Source organism: Geotrypetes seraphini, chromosome 9, assembly GCF_902459505.1.
Source record: "Geotrypetes seraphini chromosome 9, aGeoSer1.1, whole genome shotgun sequence".
In the NCBI taxonomy this organism is placed as follows: domain Eukaryota; kingdom Metazoa; phylum Chordata; class Amphibia; order Gymnophiona; family Dermophiidae; genus Geotrypetes; species Geotrypetes seraphini.
The window spans coordinates 168,604,120-168,624,171 of NC_047092.1; the positions used below are offsets into that span (position 1 = coordinate 168,604,120).

Consider the following 20,052-nt stretch of genomic DNA (forward strand, 5'->3'; position numbering starts at 1 on the left):
CCTCCAGACGGGCCCTGAGCTGCCAGTGGGGGGGTGCCGGCAGGGAAGACGTGCAGAGAGGAGAAGCACTGGTGCCAGCTGATTGCCTACAAGTTTCAAGCTTATTCATGGCTTGATATACATCACATGTATCTGGGCGATTTACAATCATTTTTTCTTTTTCTCTCTCTCCTTGGCCGCTTTCTGTCTGTCTTTCTTTCTATCTCTCTCTCCCTCCCGGTGTCTGTCTGTCTTTCTTTCTGTCTGTCTCTCTCCATGGCCCCCCCTTGTCTGTCTGTCTCTCTCCCTGACCCCCTTTGTCTGTCTCTCTCCCTGGCCCCCTTTGTCTGTCTGTTTGTCTGTCTCTCTCCCTGGCCCCCTTTGTCTGTCTTTCTGTCTCTCTCTCTGGCCCCCTTTGTCTGTCTTTCTGTCTCTCTCTCTGGCCCCTTCTGTCTCCCACATCTCCCCCTCCACTTCCCTGTGCAGCAGCAGCATTTTACTGCTCCTTTGTTTCCCTGTATTTACATCCTGTAATTCTTACCATCATGGGAGGACTCATTCATTCGACTAAACACCTCTTCCGACAGCCGTACGTCTCGTAGCACCTGCACCCTGTCCAGGCCGAAGGACACCCTCCTGCCGTTGCTCTCCCCACCACTTATCACCGCCACCACTCCACAAGAGACAAACCACCGTATTAAGCGCCGCAAATCGAACACGGCCACGGAGGCACAAATCACAGAGGCAGGGATCACACTGTTGTAAGTGCACATGCGCGTTTAGGGTTTATTATAGAGGATTTTACCGCTGCTGTGCATTAATAGCTCAAATTATCGCACAGTAATTCCAAAACCTTCGCCTTAAATACTGGGGCATTTCCCTATCAGTTTTTTTCATCCAGTTAATCAACGTACTTTTCAGGCAGCGATAAAACTGCACTGCGCTATCTGGCATGCTAACAATTAACGTAGTATATCTCTACATATTAACCGTCATCTTAAGTCCTTGCCCATCTATTCCCAGCTCATATTAACTGCTAAAATGAAGTCAACACTTAACATAATGGCCACTTCACTGTTAATATAGCAATGAACATGTGGTAAGTGAATGCAGCTTAAGTGCAAAGATCCCTTTCTACCAGCCACAAATGCTCTCTAACTATCTTGCAACTGAAAGACCACCCGATTTGGTGCTTTTTATAAAAGGAAGATGTCAGAAACATGAACATGTTATTTTTTTTTTCTTCTGTTGATTGGGCTAAATATATTAACAGCATTAACGACCAAAACAAAAGAAAAACCAAGGAGAGCTGGTTCACAATGAAAATTCTTTATTATATCTAACAAAAGTTCTAAGGACTCGGCCTGGACTATGTTTCGGCAAAGATGCCTACATCAGGAATCTGAAATTCTGGCAGGATGTGTCAACCAACAGAACAAAGGACTGCATACATCAGTGTTTCCCAAACCTGTCCTGGAGGACCACCAGCCAGTCGGGTTTTTGGGATAACCCTAATGACTATGCATGAGGGAGATTTGCATATAATGGAGGTGAAAGGCATGCAAATCTCCTCCATGCATATTCATTAGGGCTATCCTGAAAACCTGACTGGCTGGTGGTCCTCCAGGACAGGGTTGGGAACCACTGGCATACATAACTCCAACTGAACGATTTTTGTTTGCCTGAATTTGAGTCCTTGGAATGGCTCTGTTAGCTATAGTAAAAGATTCTCACTGGCAGCCGGGTCTCCATGATCCTTCTGTTTTGCTCATCCTGCTGCTTTGTCTAACTTTTTTCTCTATGGGGGAATTATTGTTCTCTTTTTTTGGTTCAGCCCGTTTGGTTCAGCCCAACTGACAGGACATCACCTGCCAAGTTGTGCATGTTGACTTTCATTTTTACTCTGACAATACAACCACAATGGTTCATGCAATAAGAATACCGAGATTGAATGTTACAAAATGATACTTTCCATCCCTTAAGGAAAAATGGAGTACACTTCTCCCCCCCTATTCGTGGAGGTTAGGGGCAGAGCTGGCCAGCGAATAGGGAAAAATCGCAAATAACTTTTGGCTGGCTCTGACCCACTCCCGGACCTTACCTGGTGGTCTAGCGGTGACGTGAGGCAGGAGCGATCTTCCTACACACCTGCCCCGTGCACAGCCATGCTGCTGAGTTCCCGTGGTCCCATGAGACTACAACAGGAACTCCCCTGTTGTAGTCTCGTGAGACCACAGGAACTCACAGCACGGTTCTGTATGGGGCAGGAGTGTAGGAAGATCGCTCCTGCCCCGCGTCACCGCTAGACTACCAGGTAAGGTCCATACTCCAAATGCCCCCCTCCGCCTCTGATCACCTCCCTCCGCCTCCAATCGCCCCCTGCCGCTTCTGATCGCCTCCCTCCAAGTCCCGGGGCCAGATTTTTTTCAATGCCAACAAGCGATTCTCAGGGGGGAGCCTGGGGAAAAAAACTGCGGATAATCAAAACCGTGAACATCGAAACCGCAAATAGGGAGGGGGAAGCATATTCAAATATGACAACTTATTTGACCTGGTCTAAATGAACATCCCATTAAGTGTACCTGGAAATGTGTCTGCTCCTCCAGAAGATTGGTATCTTCTTCGTGCTCTTGGCCATTCTCTTCAGACTGAGGGATTGTTACACCATGTTCATGCTGCTCCTTGGCCTTCCACTCATGCTCCTCTTGGACCTGGTCCTGTTCTTCTACTAGACGCTCGGGTTGTCCAACCTGTTCCATCTCCTCCTCTTCAAGTTCTTTCTTGTGCTCTTCTGCTTCCTCTGCCTGATGTTGGACATCTGATTCTGTGGGATGCTCCATCTCGGCCTCCTTTTTGGGCTGGTTACGTACATCTGTTTCATCTAGTCTGTTCTGTGGATACTCGGGCTGCGCCTTTATCTGCAGGTCCCGTGGTTTCTCCTCATTCTGTGAAACCCACGTAGAACAAGTATGATTACACCATGAATTTATATGAATTAGAAAGAAAAGACCTAACCATAAGAATACCATGACTTGCACAGCCAAAAGCAGCATTAATCAAATATATAGAGAGATCTAGGAATCTTAAGACTGCCAATCCGGTAACGTAACTCAGAATGGCTACAATCCTCATTAATCCCAATTGCTTGATATCATAATATTCTTGTTTATTTAACTTTCTACTTTGTCAGTTTTTTAAAATAAATTTTCATTAAGATGAGAAACAATAAACGCGAGTCCCGTTTCAATCATTTCATCAGGGAGTGAGGTGTAAATAAATCATCAAACTGACTTCCATACTAACAAGGGTTCAAAACGCTGCTCTGCTTAACAAAACTTGTGGAAGTCTTAAAAAAAATTAAAAAAAAGTGCATTACAGTAGTTCACTTTTGACAGAACAGTACTTTGGACCACTGATCCCAAATCCTCAAGTACAATTATGAGCTTCAGGGTAGTTCTATGTATTGTTAACTCTTCACATGCAAATGATAAATTCTAGACAATTACCATATACTCGAATATAAACCAAGGTAATCTTTTTTTCCCCAAAAAAAGGGTGGGGAAAAAAAGGCTAACTTGCAGCAGCCTTGCGAGGTTACCGTGGGAACGTGTGTCAGCCATTTTGAGTAGTGAGATTGCGCGGCTCACAAGCGGACCAGCAGGGCTTAAGGAAGGTCTGGGGAGAGGCCTGCAATGCGTCCATGTCTGTTTTTATCATTCCCTCTGAGAAACTCCCTAACCCTTATTTGTCCTGTTTGGCTGTTTTAATTAGATCGTAAGCTCTATTGAGCAAGGACCGTCTCTTACAAGTTTAATGTACAGCACTGCAAACATCTAGCAGTGCAATAGTAGCAGTACCAAGACTGGAATATAAATCAAGACCCCCCTGCTTTGGGGCATTTTTTGAACCAAAAATCTAGGTTTATATTAGAGTATTTACTATCTGTGAATGGTAGCAACCTGAAGGGGTAATTGGGAGGGAGGGGATTAATCAGGGCCTCAAGTACAAGCTGAGGGCTCCTTTTACTAAAATGCGCTAGCGTTTTTAGCATACACATTGCCATGCGCGGTAACCCTGCGCTACGCGCCAAGAACTAACACCAGCTCAAAGCTGGCGTTAGCGTTTAGCACGTGGCAATGCAGCGCAGCTTAGTAAAAGGAGCTCCAAAATCCTACTAAAGGGTATTTGAAAGAGATCATGGAATAAAATGGTCTCAGTAACCCGCTTGGTTAGGGATGATTCAATCCCAGGATATCTCAATCCAGTACCAAGTCATTCAGGGTTCAAGATTACCATCACTGACCAGATTACCTCCACCTCCTTATTTGTGTAACCAATTTTTACCGTATCATAATTTTTTTTTTTTTAACTTTTTCTTTTTTTTATACACAGCAAATCAACACTTATCTTAAAGCAGAGGGATCTCAAAATCCCTCCTTGAGGACCGCAATCCAGTCGGGTTTTCAGGATTTCCCCAATGAATATGCACTGAAAGTAGTGCATGCACATAGATCTCATGCATATTCATTGGGGAAATCCTGAAAACCTGACTGGATTGCAGCCCTCAAGGAGGGACTTTGAGACCCCTGGTTTAGACCATATTTTCAACAGCTAAATCTAGATGCCTAGATTTTCCAAGATTAGGGAGGACATAGTTGACTACCATTGAATTAGCAGCTCAGCAGGGATAAATGTTTATTCAGCTGAATCTAGTGTTGGTTTAACGGCTTAGCTGGATTACCTAGTATTGATTTAGCTATTTAGCAAGCATAAATTATTGGCTAGATCAGAGGGGTGAGCAACTCCGGTCCTCGAGGGCCAGAATCCAGTCGGGTTTTCAGGATTTCTCCAATGAATATGCTTTGAAAGCAGCGCATGCAGATAGATCTCGTGCATATTCATTGGGGAAATCCTGAAAACCCGACTGGATTGCGGCCCTCGAGGAGGGACTTTGAGACCCCTGTCTTAAAGCGTCCAGAGTATTGACAAAGCCCCGTTTAGCGGCGAAACGGGTCCCCGTCGGGCTTGGTCAATACTCTGCACGCTTTAAGATAAGCGTTGATTTGCCGTGTATAAAAAAAGAAAAAGTACAAAAATAAAATAAAATTATTTATTATGATACGTTAAAAATTGGTTACACAAATAAGGAGGTGGAGGTAATCTGGTCAGTGATGGTAATCTTGAACCCTGAATGACTTGGTACTGGATTGAGATATCCTGGGATTGAATCATCCCTAACCAAGCGGGTTACTGAGACCATTTTATTCCATGATCTCTTTCAAATACCCTTTAGTGGGATTTGGGGCTCCTTTTACTAAGCTGCGCTAGTGGTTTTAGCGCGCGCTGCATCGCCGCTGGCGTTAGTTCTAGCCGCGTAGTGCGCGCTAAAAGCGCTAACGCAGCTTAGTAAAAGGAGCCTTTAGTTTGCACTTGAGGTTGTTCCTAAAGAATCCCACTTTGCATCTTCCGTGTTTGAGGGTTCATAGACAAAAGCGCGCGCCGACAATTGAGCGCAGCGCGCGCCGCCGTGCCACTCTAAATTACAGTTTTTAGGGGCTCCGCCGGGGGTTTTTGTTGGGGAACCCCCCCAGTTTACTTAATAGACATCACGCCGGCGTTATGGGGGGTTGTAACCCTCCACATTTTACTGTAAACTGAACTTTTTCCCTAAAAACAGGGAAAAAGTGAAGTTTTCAGTAAAATGTGGGGGGTTACAACCCCCCACAACGCGGCGCAATGTCTATTAAATAATGTGGGGGGTTCCCCCCCCACACACCCCCGTCGGAGCGCTAAAAACAGTAATTTAGAGTGGTGCGGTGGCGCGCGCTGTGCTCAATTGTCTGGGCGCGCCTTTGTCCCGGCGCGCTTTTGACCTGACACCGTGTTTGAGTGATTAATCAGGGCCCCAAACGACGCCAATGTTCACCTATCAGGTGGGATCGAGTCTCTCTTTTACCTTATATGGCTCAGTAACAACTGCGCTTTTCTGCTGTGCTTTAGTACTGGGTGAAGAGGGACCAGTCCGAAAACGCTCCCACGCTTGCCGCTGTTGTGAAGAATGCTTAGTTCCGTCAGCTTCCTTAAGACTCGGCATTTTCTTGAGGGTGTGTTTTAATACTCTGTATTCCTCTATCTGGCCCTTAAAACAAAAAAAAAATCACCACCATCAGGCATGCCGCTAATTTAGTCACGTGACTGAAGCACAACCAAGACAGATTTCCCAAATGCAATCACTTTAGATCCCTTAAGGCAGGGGTGTCCAATGTCGGTCCTCGAGGGCCGCAATCCAGTCGGGTTTTCAGGATTTCCCCAATGAATATGCATGAGATCTATTTGCATGTACTGCTTTCAATGCATATTCATTGGGGAAATCCTGAAAACCCGACTGGATTGCGGCCCTCGAGGACCGGCATTGGACACCCCTGCCTTAAGTGCTCGATATGTGCAGGGGGGGGGGAGGGGGGGAATCTCAGCACATCGCAGGCCATGCAACGGCATCCGAGCAAGCACTGCAGCTACTTCCATGCATTTAGGGCTTTTGAGTTACTGGAAGAAAACACCAATCACCTTACGATATGAAAACATAACCTCGGACAGATGAAGGTTTTTTATTTTCGTGCCGAACGAGAAAAGGAGCAATTGTCAAAAGGGATTTCAATTCTGGGAGCTGGGGTAATCAAAGGTGGGTTTAGAAATTCCCTGTTCTTCGCAATTGTTTTCCACCTCTAGTGTTTAATGAATGTGGCGAAGTGGTTAAAGCTACAGCCTCAGCCACCCTGAGATTGAGAGGTTCAAACCCACAATGTTCCTTGTGACCCTGGGCAAGTCACTTAATTCCTCTATTGCCCCAGGTAATTAGACAGATTGTGAGCCCACAGGGACAGGCAGGGAAAAATGCTTGAGTACCTGAATAAATTCATGTAAATCGTTCTGAGCTCCCCTGGGAGAACTGTACAGAAAACTGAATAAACGCTCCCCTCCCCCAATATTCAGTGAGCCTGGCTGGTTATCCACCGATATTCAGCAGGAGATAGTCATTTACCGGGCTAGGTGGCTACGTCAAGTGATCAATTTTCATTGGCTGGCCAGCTAAGGCACATGACCAGACAGACTCACCTATAAAGCATGTCTGTCTTTGGTTGTTAACCTTAGCGAGTCAGCTGATTGGACAGCTAAGCCCGTGGCAGCGAACTCTGCTCGATATTCAATGCAGGCGGCCAGATATGGTCCTGGGCCACGGCAGGTAGCCGGGCTGCCTCCCACGGAGTGAATATCCGGTTCACAGCTACAGACTCAGCCCTATCCATGGTCCCAGTGGACATGAAATATCACCAATGAGGTAAAGTATTTAGGCGTTGTGGTAGATTAGAACTTGACTTTTAAAAGTCATGCTCAGGAATTGATAAAATATTTTTTTTCAGATTACGCCTTTTTAATAGAATTCAACCACACTTGTCTCCTGGTACTTTCAGGGTCACTTGCAGTCAATCATGTTTGGACTATTGTAACCTTGTGTCAGTCCTTTTTACGCCAGACTACATTGGCGGCCTTTTGAGGCCAGAGTGTTTTTTGAGTTTGGTTTATTACCCTTTTATTTGGTATTTTACCTGAAATTGTTTAATTAAAAAAAAATGTACCAGAAATTCGGGTATGTTCATCTTCCCTACCCCAAGGGCCTTTCGTTACAAAACCTTTTTGGACAGGACATTGGAATATCAGGCGGGGAAAGATGAACTCCTGGATGAGTCCTCGATTGCCCAAGCTTATTCTTATCTTACATTTGGGAAATTATTGAAAACTCACCTATTTGATAAACAAGAATGTTGATTCTTAATTGCATATTTACGATGGTTTTATTAGGATATGTTTTTTAATTGTACCTTTTAATTGATGTTGTATTTAATTGATGTTGTATTTATAGTAGTAGAGAATGACACGGTGGCGGTTTACCCGCGGCCACCGCATTTTAGCCGCGGGTCACCCGCCGAAAACGGGGAAGAAACCTAGCAGTCGCTGCGGCGACGGGGACAAGGCCATTCACCGCCCGCGGGGCGGTGAATGGTCTTGTCCCCCGCAGTGAGGCATGAAGGATCGCGCGGTCCCCGCAGCTCACACCCGCCCGCCCAATCGATTCCAGTGTCCAGCCAGCTCTCTCCCCTCTCCTCACCCCCGTCAGCAGATCCTCCTCCTCGGCGACCCGCACGCTACCAGAGAGCCGCGCACACCCGCCGCTGCTCAGCCTCGATCTTCTGCTCTGACGCAACCGGAAACAGGAAGTTGCAGCAGAGCAGAAGATCGAACACTGAGCAGCCGCGCGTGTGCGGCTCCCTGGGAAAGCGCGCAGGTTGCCGAAAAAGAAAACCCACAAACCAAGGTGAGGAGAAGGGAGAGAGCCGGCCAAACACCAGGATCGACCGGGCAGGCAGGTAGTGGCCGCGGGGACCGTGCAATCGCTAGTGTTCCCGGCTCAAATTGGAAGGAGGGAGTGAAAGGAAAAAGGCTTATATGGATGCAGCGGGGACGGTGACGGGGCGGTGAATGGGATGGCAGTGGCGGTGACGGGGCGGTGAAAGGGATGGCGGTGACGGGGCGGTGAAGGGATCGGCGGTGACGGGGCGGTGCAGAGGATGGTGGGCCGGTGACGGGGACAGATTTTTTTTCCCCGTGTCATTCTCTATATAGTAGCAGTGTGTTCTTGAAATTGTATTTTTACTTAAATGTCTCAGTTCCTTTGTTGTAAACTGCCTAGAACTGGTGGTGGGGCGGTATGCAAGAAAATAAATTATTATTATTATTTACCAGGAAATCTGTTGAGTGCATTACAGGTCGCTCAGAATTCAGTGGCTGGAACCCTCTTCCGTTTGGAAAGGACCGAGCATGTCGACGAATACTATGTCAAGCTATACTGACTGAAATTAGAAGATCGTACACATTTCAGGTTGCTTATGATGGTATATTTGTGTTTGAATAGTTTGGCCCCAGCAAGTCTGGTGGGTACTATTCATGCTTATGTCCCTTTGTCAAAATTGCACTCTGCCCATCATGGCGATTTGTCTGTGCCGCCAGTAAGGGACCCGAGTTGAACTCCTCACGGGTGATTATGTTCTCCTGTAGGGAATCTTCTACCCTTGTATATCAGAAAGCAATGTAATCTCAAAGGGTTTAAAAAGTTATTGAAGAGACACTTATTTTGTAATATGAAATATGGGCATTAAGACAGAAATTTAGATGCAGGTGCCGGTCGCTTATTTGTGTGACTGTTTATATAATAATAACTTTATTCTTCTATACCGCCAATAATCGTGCGACTTCTAGGTGGTTCACATTTGAAGAGAGCTGGACAATCAGCGAGTTACAATATGCAGATAGTCAGTGAAATTTGAACAAAACATTTGCAAAATCAGCGCCTCGGAAACCGAGCGTGGCTCGATTTACGAGCGCCCCCCTGCGATCCGGCACCCCCCCCCCCTTCTTACCGTCTTCTGGGCCAGGGCACTGGCACCGTCATGTCCTGTGGGTTGGTGCCAATGCCTGAAGATCTGCCTCCTCTTCTTGCTGGGCCTTGAGCATCTGTGCATGCTCAAGGCCTGCGAGTTCACGTTCTCTCCGATGTGAACTCGCAGGCCTTGAGCATGCGCAGATGCTCAAGGCCCAGCAAGAAGAGGAGGCAGATCTTCAGGCACCGGCAACAACGCACAGGACATGCCGGTGCCCAGATAATGGTAAGAAGCGGCGGGGGGCGATGCCCAATCGTGGCGGGGGAGGGGGTGCCAAATCGCAGGGGGGAGGGTGCCGGATCACAGGGGTGGCCTTCGGGGGGAGCAATGCCGGTTCTCGTGGGGGGGTGGGGGGAACGTATCAAAGAGAGTTTCCATTATTTCCTATGGGGAAACTCACTTCGATAAACGAGCATTTTGGATTACGAGCTCCTGGAACGGATTATGCTCGTAATCCAAGGTACCACTGTACAGTTTGTTTGGTAGTTCAGAGGGGACATGTTAGAAATAGGAGCAAATTACAAAATACAGTTTGTTAAGAATTTCGGAGGGGCATTGGATAGAAATAGAATAGGATAGGATTAACAGTTACTGTTTAGGTGATATATCTGTTGAATAAGGCAGTTTTTATGACTTTTCTAAAAGCGTCGTAGGTCAGTCTAGCTCCATTAATGTAGTTGTCAAGCCAGTGTTGTTGTTTGTTTGCTTGGTACATAAAAGTTCTATCCAGAAAGGTTTTGTATTTAATGCCGGTAATGCTTGGATATGCAAATAGATTGCAGTTTCTGGTTTGTCTTATGGGACTGTAATACGAAGTGAGATAGCAAGTATGTAGGAGCCAGTCCCCAAACCAGCTTGAAACATATGCAAGAGAACTTGAATATTATTCGTGCCTCGACTGGCAGCCAGTGCAGCAGTGTGTAGTAGGGGCTGACATGGTCGCCTTTTTTCAATCCAAATATCAAGCGGATTGCTGTGTTCTGAACAATTCTAAGTTTCCTCACTGTTTTTTGGGGTACACCCATATAAACCATATTGCAATAGTCCAGAGTAGAAAGCACTAGTGATTGCACTAGTAATCTAAATGATAATGGGTCAAAGTATTTTTTGATGGTCTTTAATTTCCATAATGCCAGGAAGCACTTTTTTACCACTACATTCGTGTGTTCGACCATTGTCAGATGTGTGTCTAGTAGGACTCCCAATATTTTTATTGTTTTAGTAATCGGGTAGTTGTGGTCTTTTATATGTAACATTGTTTTGGTAATTCTGTCTGTTGGGCTTGCAAGGAAGACTTTTGTTTTTTCTGTGTTTAGTTTCAGTTTGAAGTTGATTGTCCAATGTTCTATTTCGGTCATGATATGAGAAATGTATTCTGAGGTTTCGTTTGATCTGCTGTTCACAGGGATTAAAATGGAAATATCATCTGCATATATGTAGTAGTTTAAGTTTAGCTTTTGCAGTAAGTGTCCTAAGGATGATATGTAGACGTTGAATAGTGTAGGTGATAGTGGCAAACCCTGTGGTACTCCCGAGGGGTTTTTCCAGGAGTTTGAGTATGTCCCACCACTAATCACACGGTATGATCTCTTTGTTAGGAAACCCTATGTCCAGTTCCTTATATGTACTTTTTATCATGTATGTTTATACTCGTAAACCGCTTTGGGAAAAGCGGCTTATAAATAAAACGAAACAAAAAAAAAAAAAAAACCAACAACTTAGCGAAGGTGATAGAAGTCCATATCTGCAGCTAAATGGAATGAATGCAAAACCAGCTCTGCCAGGTACTAGTGACCTGGATTGGCCACCGTGAGAACGGGCTACTGGGCTTGATGGACCTTTGGTCTGACCAGGTATGGCTGTTCTTATACCCTGCCTCAATATATAAGGGATTACAAACCTTATATACTTAAACCCTTTTCAATTGCAAAATCTCTCAAGACATATGATCCTCAGCGAGGCCACCTCCCCACTCAATAAATCTTCATAGTAGGTGGCTTTACAACTCCTCTCGTCATCGGATCCTTATATTTTCTTAAACTTTTTTTGTGCTTGTATTCTTTATAATTTTTTTATATAATTTAATGTTTAAATACATAAATAGTTCATAAATAGTGGCTAAAATAAATTTACTTAGCTTTAGATCAGCTCAATTTCTGGTCTCAGTTCATAGAACGGGGGGATAACCGACATGTTTCACCCATGTGTTCTGATACGGTTTTTTCAAGGTTATCTCTCCCAATAAATAATCACTCCATTCCGAACAGACCATTCTCCTCTCCATCCTTGAAAAAACCGTATCAGAACACATGGGTGAAACATGTCGGTTATCCCCCCCGTTCTATGAACCGAGACCAGAAATTGAGCTGATCTAAAGCTAAGTAAATTTATTTTAGCCACTATTTATGAACTATTTAAGTATTTAAATATTAAATTATATAAAAAAATTATAAAGAATACAAGCACAAAAAAAGTTTAAGAAAATATAAGGATCCGATGACGAGAGGAGGTGTAAAGCCACCTACTATGAAGATTTATTGAGTGGGGAGGTGGCCTCGCTGAGGATCATGTGAGAGATTTTGCAATTGAAAAAGGTTTAAGTATATAAGGTTTGTAATCCCTTATATATTGAGGCTGTGAATTACTATTGCCTTTTTCTTTAAGAAGTTATATGAGTTGGGTGCCTTTGAGTCTAATCTGTTCTTAAACCCTTACATGTGCCAAGTATAGGTCAAGAATCAAGCCACTGTGACATCACTGATGAGGTTGGCTCTGAGGCACTGTGGAATGAGACATTATGACATCACAATCTCAGCTCTGGAATGTTGCTCTCATTGCTATTCTTTGAGATGCTGGAATGTTGCTACTCTTTGGGTTCTGGACAGGTACTAGGGACCTGGATTGGCCACTATGAGAATGGGCTACTGGGCTTCATGGACCATTGGTCTGACCCAGTAAGGCTATTCTTATGTTCCTTTACAACCCTGTTCCCTGCAGCCATGAGGGAATACTAAGTGATTCTTAAGCTTTTAAACTTTCCCCTGTTGACAATTGTTACCCGTTGTGGAGAATTCAAAGTAAGGACTGAAGAAAATAAACAAAGGAAAACATGCCGTACAGGAAAAAAAAAAAAAAAAGAGAAGAAACATTAACAAGCAAAAAGGTGTAGAAGGACATCATCTCTAGCAAATTCATACAGTGCAAGATTCTGCTCCTCAGTCAGTGCATGCATTCAGTCTGATGCCTAAACGGGGCTGTCAAAGGAAAAAAACAAAACAAAAACAAAAAACCCATCAATTTGCTCTGCAAGAAATTCCATTGATCTAGAAGAACACAGTGTCCTTCTCCTTGCTCACCCAAACACGAAAAGTACACCAGCCGGAGCGTCACAATACGCTGAAAAGAGGTTTCCAAGGAAAGAGGGAAATCCGCATCGACGAGCAAAAGGTTACATGCATGCAATCTAATCAGATTTATTGAGGAAAAGCAATTTGGCAAAGAGGAAATGCTCTGCTTTTCTTTAAGCAGAAACTCTGCCGCTTCTGACCTGTGCAGCAGCTAGCGCACCCTTGTGGTCTTCCAAAGCCAGTACAACTTGATCATGTTGGGTCAACAAATTCTTATGCTTCTGCTATTGTAAAAAGAAAAATGTTTTATGCTGTAATTTTAAAATACTGAATTTTGAGGGGTGGGCAGAAGGCAGCAAAACACTTAAAATTTCCATCTATGAGGCTTTTACAGGTTTTGGAACTCTCCAAAGTTATAAAACCAAGTTTAGCCTACCGCCAAATTAGTCCACACTTAGGGCTCCTTTTACGAAGGTGCACTAGCGTTTTTAACACACGCACCGGATTAGCGCGTGCTAGTTGAAAAACTACCGCCTGCTCAAGAGGAGGCGGTAGCGGCTAGCGCGTGTGGCATTTTAGCGCGCGCTATTCCGCGTGTTAAGGCCCTAACGCGCCTTCGTAAAAGGACCCCTTAATATCCTTTGGTTACAGCATTCAAAGCACCAATGCCAAAACCCAGACTGACACATTTTATGATCTCCACAAGGTCCACTGGTACCTCTGAACACTTGACCCAACTGCCCAATGAAAGAGAGGCAGCCAGGGCTTCCGGCCATTTCAAATTTTGTACCCAATGCCTAAAATTCAAAAAGTAACAAGGGGGGGGGACACCCCCCAAAAATCCCCTACCGCAAGGTGTGTTAAATGCTAAGGCGCCCATAGAATATAATGGATGCCTTAGCATTTAGCGCTTGATAATCTTTAGTGTGCGCTAAATCAGTTAGCACGCCTTAATAAAAGGACCCCTAAGTAGTAGACAAAATAGAAAAAAAAGACAAAAGAAGTAAATGCAAGAGAAGCAAAAATAGTAGCAGGTTTTTCTTTTTTGCATTATTTGTTGCACGATTGATCTTGATATGAATGAGCTTTACTTTTAAAACTATGGGAGTTCCTTTTCAAATTTTTAATAGGTTTTTTTTTTTTATTTGTATATAGCTAAATCTTGGTACAACCAAATCTAAGCAATTTATCAAAATGTTCATAAAGATAAAGAAAAAAAAAAAAAAGGGCATTTTTTCCTGGCTCATCACCTCTTGCTTAGACTACTGCAACCTGCTTCTCACAGGTCTTTTCCTGTCCCCCCTTCATACTCTTCAGAATTCTGCTGCACAGCTTATATTCTGCCACTGTGGCTATGTTCACGTTACCCCGCTAAAGTAACTCTATTGGCTCCCTATCTTCTGCCACATATTCACATTCCTCTTGTTGACTTACAAATACATTCATTCTGCAGTGGAGTGGAAACTACCCTCCCTTATGTACTCTCCCTTCATGTCTTTCTATACTTTTATTCTAATGTAAACTCTCCACATAAATTCCTTATGTTTCCAGTATTGTTGCATTTGTCTTAAGTCAAGATTGTTTTATTTACTGTAGTAATATTTTTAACAAATTAATTTTATTAATATGTACATCGCTTTGAATTCAGATAAAGCGATTAATCAAATCTTTTATTAAACTTGAAACGGTAGATGCGAATCCCTTGTTCGCTCTTTCCAAAAATACTAGGTTTAGGGAGCATGCAATGAAGCTACTAAGTAGTAGATTTAAAACAAACTGGAGAAAATATTTCTTCACACAACGTGTAATTAAACTCTGGAATTTGTTGCCGGAGAATCTGGTGAAAATCAGTTTTAAAAAAAGGTTTGGATAATTTCCTAAAAGAGAAGTCCATAGGCCGTTATTGAGATGGCTTAGGGAAATCAATTGCTTATTCCTAAGAGAAGCAGCATAAAATCTGTTTTAGTACCTGGGATATAGCTAGGTACTTGGGACCCGAGTTGGCCACTGTTGGAAATAGGATACTGGGCTTGATGGACCCTCAGTCTGTCCCAGTACAGCAACTCTTATGTTCTTATGTGAGCCAAGTATAGGGCAATCAAGCCATTGTGACATCACTGATAAGGCTGGCTCTTAGGCATTGGTGGAATGACATCACTATCTCAGCTCTGGAATGTTGCTACTCTTTAGGTTTCTGCCAAGTACTTGGGACTCGAGTTGGCCACTGTTAGAAACAGGATACTGGGCTTGATGGATCTTCGGTCTGTCCCAGTATGGCAATTCTTGTTCTCATGTGAGCCAAGTAAGTTATAGGACAATCAAGGCATTGTGACATCACTGATGAGGTTGGCTCTTAGGCATTGGTGGAATGAGGCATTATGACATCAGTCTCAGCTCTGGAATGTTGCTACTCCTTGAGTTCCTGCCAGGTACTTGTGACCTGGGTTGGCCACTGATGGAAACAGGATGCTGGGCTTGATGGATCTTCGGTCTGTCCCAGTATGGCAATTCTTGTTCTCATGTGAGCCAAGTAGGTTATAGGACAATCAAGGCATTGTGACATCACTGATGAGGTTGGCTCTTAGGCATTGGTGGAATGAGGCATTATGACATCAGTCTCCTTGAGTTTCTGCCAGGTACTTTGGACCTGGGTTGGCCACTGATGGAAACAGGATGCTGGGCTTGATGGATCTTCGGTCTGTCCCATATGGCAGTTCTTGTTCTCATGTGAGCCAAGTAGGTTATAGGACAATCAAGGCATTGTGACATCACTGATGAGGTTGGCTCTTAGGCATTGGTGGAATGAGGCATTATGACATCAGTCTCAGCTCTGGAATGTTGCTACTCCTTGAGTTCCTGCCAGGTACTTGTGACCTGGGTTGGCCACTGATGGAAACAGGATGCTGGGCTTGATGGATCTTCGGTCTGTCCCAGTATGGCAATTCTTGTTCTCATGTGAGCCAAGTAGGTTATAGGACAATCAAGGCATTGTGACATCACTGATGAGGTTGGCTCTTAGGCATTGGTGGAATGAGGCATTATGACATCACTGATGAGGTTGGCTCTTAGGCATTGGTGGAATGAGGCATTATGACATCAGTCTCAGCTCTGGAATGTTGCTACTCCTTGAGTTTCTGCCAGGTACTTGGGACCTGGGTTGGCCACTGATGGAAACAGGATGCTGGGCTTGATGGATCTTCGGTCTGTCCCAGTATGGCAATTCTTGTTCTCATGTGAGCCAAGTAGGTTATAGGACAATCAAGGCATTGTGACATCACTGATGAGGTTGGCTCTTAGGCATTGGTGGAATGAGGCATTATGACATCAGTCTCAGCTCTGGAATGTTGCTACTCCTTGAGTTCCTGCCAGGTACTTGTGACCTGGGTTGGCCACTGATGGAAACAGGATGCTGGGCTTGATGGATCTTCGGTCTGTCCCAGTATGGCAATTCTTGTTCTCATGTGAGCCAAGTAGGTTATAGGACAATCAAGGCATTGTGACATCACTGATGAGGTTGGCTCTTAGGCATTGGTGGAATGAGGCATTATGACATCAGTCTCAGCTCTGGAATGTTGCTACTCCTTGAGTTTCTGCCAGGTACTTGGAACCTGGGTTGGCCACTGATGTTAAGTCTCTCCTAACTGTACCCTTCTCCTCTACTGTCAACTCCAGACTCTGTCCCTTCTATCTTGCTGTCCTGCATGCCTGGTACATCAAGTTCTGTCTCCAGGCTAAAAGCTCACTTTTTTGATGCTGCTTTTAACTCTTAACTCCAATCCACTTATAAAAGTATCCACATTTATTTTGGGACTCCATCTGTATATCCTTCACCAATTGTCCTGTGTCTGACCGATTAGATTGTAAGCTCTGTCAAGCAGAGATTGTCTCTTCACGGTTAATGCAACGTACAGCGTTGCGCAAGTCTGACAGCGCTATAAAACCCAATAAGTACTAGTAGTAGTAGTGATCTGCTTAGCGTGAGCAAGATATAAATACATTAACCCTTTAATTGACAAGATGGTGAAACCGGCTGCTTTGCGTAACTTGATGTTGAACGAGAGCAACCGCGACAAGTGACAGGCATTTGGAGATGCAGGTCTCCCCATAAGAGCCACAGAAAATGCATGTTGCGTCTGAGAAGCAATGCCAAATAAAGGGTTAAACAACTTTTTTGAAAATTAGTGGTGTGCAGGGAAACAAACTCTCTATTTAGTTTTCTTATATGTTTAGAACGAGCCAAGATTTCTTTAAAAAAAAAAACCACAAAAAAAAAAACAAATCCTTTTCCTGTCATTTCATTTTGAAAATGACATCCAAAGTAATACTTGAGGTTTTCATGTCCTTTCTTTTTTTTTTTTTTTTATAAATCTTTATTAATTTTCAAATGTTAACAGTGCCATACAATGAATTTAAACAAACACTACACAGAATGCACTTTAAATACACAAATAATTCAAAAAAACAATCATTTTCTCCTCCCCCATAATTAATAGATGAAGAAGTACATATTTGATTTCAATAATATAGATAATTAAGTATAGCAAACAATACATTCCCCTCCCCCACCCACCCACCCACCCTGGATGTGTAAGGAAGTCAAATAAAAGGAAAGGTACATGACAGTTATTGTGACTCAATAAATGCAGTCAATGGGCTCCACACCATTTTGAATGCGTTACTATATCCCAATCATTCCGCGTTCATTCTTTCATACTTGTAACTGGAACATAGGTTTGCCCACCAGAAAGTGTAATTCAGTCGATCATAAAACTCTTCCAGTTACGTGTAACCATCTGGATGGCTATTCCCGTCATTATCAAGAAAAGCCGGCTTTTATGTCGATCCAAAGAAGGTTAAATATGTAATAGAGTACCAGAAATTATGGCTTCATAAGTCATTGGTATCGATGACCCAAGTACAACATTGATTTGTCCCCAAATTGACTTCCAAAAATTAAGTAATCAATGGACAATAGAACAACAGATGATCCAAAGTCCCTATATTAACATGACAATGCCAGGATGTATTAGACTTAGAACAAAACAAAAGCACATTCCTACTGACAGCCATCGCCAACAAAATAAATTGATGTTTCAATGTCGATGAACCGTGCCATTTCCTGTTAAATTCTACATTTCTAGGATCTCTTCCATATCCTACGTTCCAGTTTCTCTTAGCCCCCTGAGGAGAAACTGAGCAGGAGTATGTGGTAGACCATTCCCTGGGTACCAATGACTCCCATACATTAAACACTGTAATCTTTCTAGATTTAATAGACCGTGGCCGAGCAGACTGTCCCAACAAAGATTGCTATCATGTAAATATGGATTTTCCCTTAGAACAAAATTAGAACAGACAGATCTCGACATTAAAGGTAAATTACTTCTACACAAACTGGCCTTATTTCTGGATTTACAATGTTAATACATGCATCTACTTCTCTTAATAGCAGTCACAGCCTAATTAAGCTTTTTATCTGTTAATCACCTATTGGATTATTTTACACTATGTTGTCTTTCTGTTTGAACTATGGAGTGCTCTGATATTACAGACCCCCTTTCTTTTAGGTAGAACAGGTTCTACAAAGACATAAGAGAAGAGACTGTGGGTCCCTAAATACCATATATACTCAAATATAAACTGAGGTAACCTTTCCCTCCAATAAAAAAAGAAAAAAAGGTTGACTTGAATATAAACAAGGGAAAGGGAGGGTAAATATTCAAGTGCCCTGCCCAGCTCTGCACTAGAGAGTTGCATGGGGACAGAAATCCCACCCATCCCCGCCAGGATCCTCTCCGTCCCCACCCGTCCCCGTCAGGATCCTCTCCGTCCCCACCCATCCCCGCAAGGAATTATCTCCATGCCCGCCCGTCCCCATAAAAAGCAGCAATTACTTCTGACAAGATCATCAATTCCACAGTTTCTTTTGTGTTTGCGCTGCTGTTTTCCTTGTGGAATCTCTTTGGTGGAACCCTTTTTTTGTTTTCTGTTCAGGTAATTAACTTATAAACCCCCTCTTTTACTAAGACTGACGTGTCCATTATATTATATGGACGAACCCTGATTCCAAAGCCTTCCACCCCCTTGGGAGTCCCGTGGGCTAGAGGGGGATTCCCGTGGGACCCCCACGGGAACCGCGGGATTCCCGCAATCCCCGTTCCCTTGCAGACCTCTACTCTGCACCCAATCCCCCTCCATTACTCCCAGCAAGAACTCCCAGCAGCCATTCACTAGCAACTCTGCACAGGGCAAGAGAGCGGAAAGACTGCTCCTGCTCACCAGAAAAGAGACGACTGAGGGGGAGATATGATTGAAGTCTACAAAATCCTGAATGAATTAGAATAGGTACAACTTTGTAAAGATATGGTGGCCATTGCCAAAATATTGTGATGAATAGCCATCAATTCTTTTCTTTTCCCTTTCTTAGTTGTATTTAGCACACTCAAGGGGGGAGGGGGGAGTTGGGAATAATTTTATAAGATATGTTATAATATGTTATATAACATGTATATATTTCTATTTCGGTTGAAAATGAGATGAAGGGTGGGTGGGTGGGGGTTATTACATTACTAGATTTTTATGTGTTAGATATTATAGTGCTACATTGGAATTACTTGTATAATGTATTTTTGTGCACTTGTTCAATTTGAAAATGAATAAAGATTTAAAAAAAAAAAAAAAAGAACAGATACAAGTGGATCAATTTTTCACTCTGTAAAAATTTATAAAGACTAGGGAACACTTGAAATTACAGGGAAATACTTTAAAAAAAAAATCTTTATTGTTTTTCAAAACTTATACAAAGTACAAATATCAAGCAACAGCACTTATATTCTTGCAAACAACTGAAACACATTAACCCAACCCATCCCCCCCCTCCCTACCTGGATGTGTGTAGAAATCTAAGAAAATCCAGAAATTAAGGATTCAATCATTCTGTTGCCTGACAAATGTCTCCAATGGACTCCAAATCTATTTAAACCTCTTACTATTTCCAGATTGTTTGCTCTATAGATATGAAAGGATGATTGCAGAACAAAGGGTTCCTTTTACTAAGGTGCGCTAGCGTTTTAGCGCACGCAGGAAATTACCGCGCGCTACGCTTCTAGAACTAACGCCAGCTCAATGCTGGCGTTAAGGTCTATAGCGCGTGGGGCAATGTAGCGCGTTAAAGCTATTCCGTTAATGTAGTGCGTTAAAGCTATTTAACGGCTATTCCGCGCGTTAAA

At 43.5% G+C, this 20,052-nt stretch overlaps 1 protein-coding gene across 4 annotated transcripts in view; it reads right to left on the reverse strand.

Annotated features, from left to right (window-relative positions):
- The window catches only part of GOLIM4 (golgi integral membrane protein 4), a 114,118-nt gene that overhangs the window by 31,185 nt on the left and 62,881 nt on the right, over positions 1-20,052 (reverse strand). For 2 of the 4 annotated variants that reach the window (XM_033958661.1, XM_033958663.1), the window contains exons 7-9: positions 13,024-13,107; positions 5,936-6,118; positions 2,562-2,924 (exon numbers count right to left, since the gene is read on the reverse strand). In XM_033958661.1, the coding sequence (XP_033814552.1) occupies positions 2,562-2,924; positions 5,936-6,118; positions 13,024-13,107 (630 nt within the window). The remainder of the gene's footprint in view (positions 1-2,561; positions 2,925-5,935; positions 6,119-13,023; positions 13,108-20,052) is intronic. The other 2 variants (XM_033958662.1, XM_033958664.1) reach the window with 2 other exon arrangements.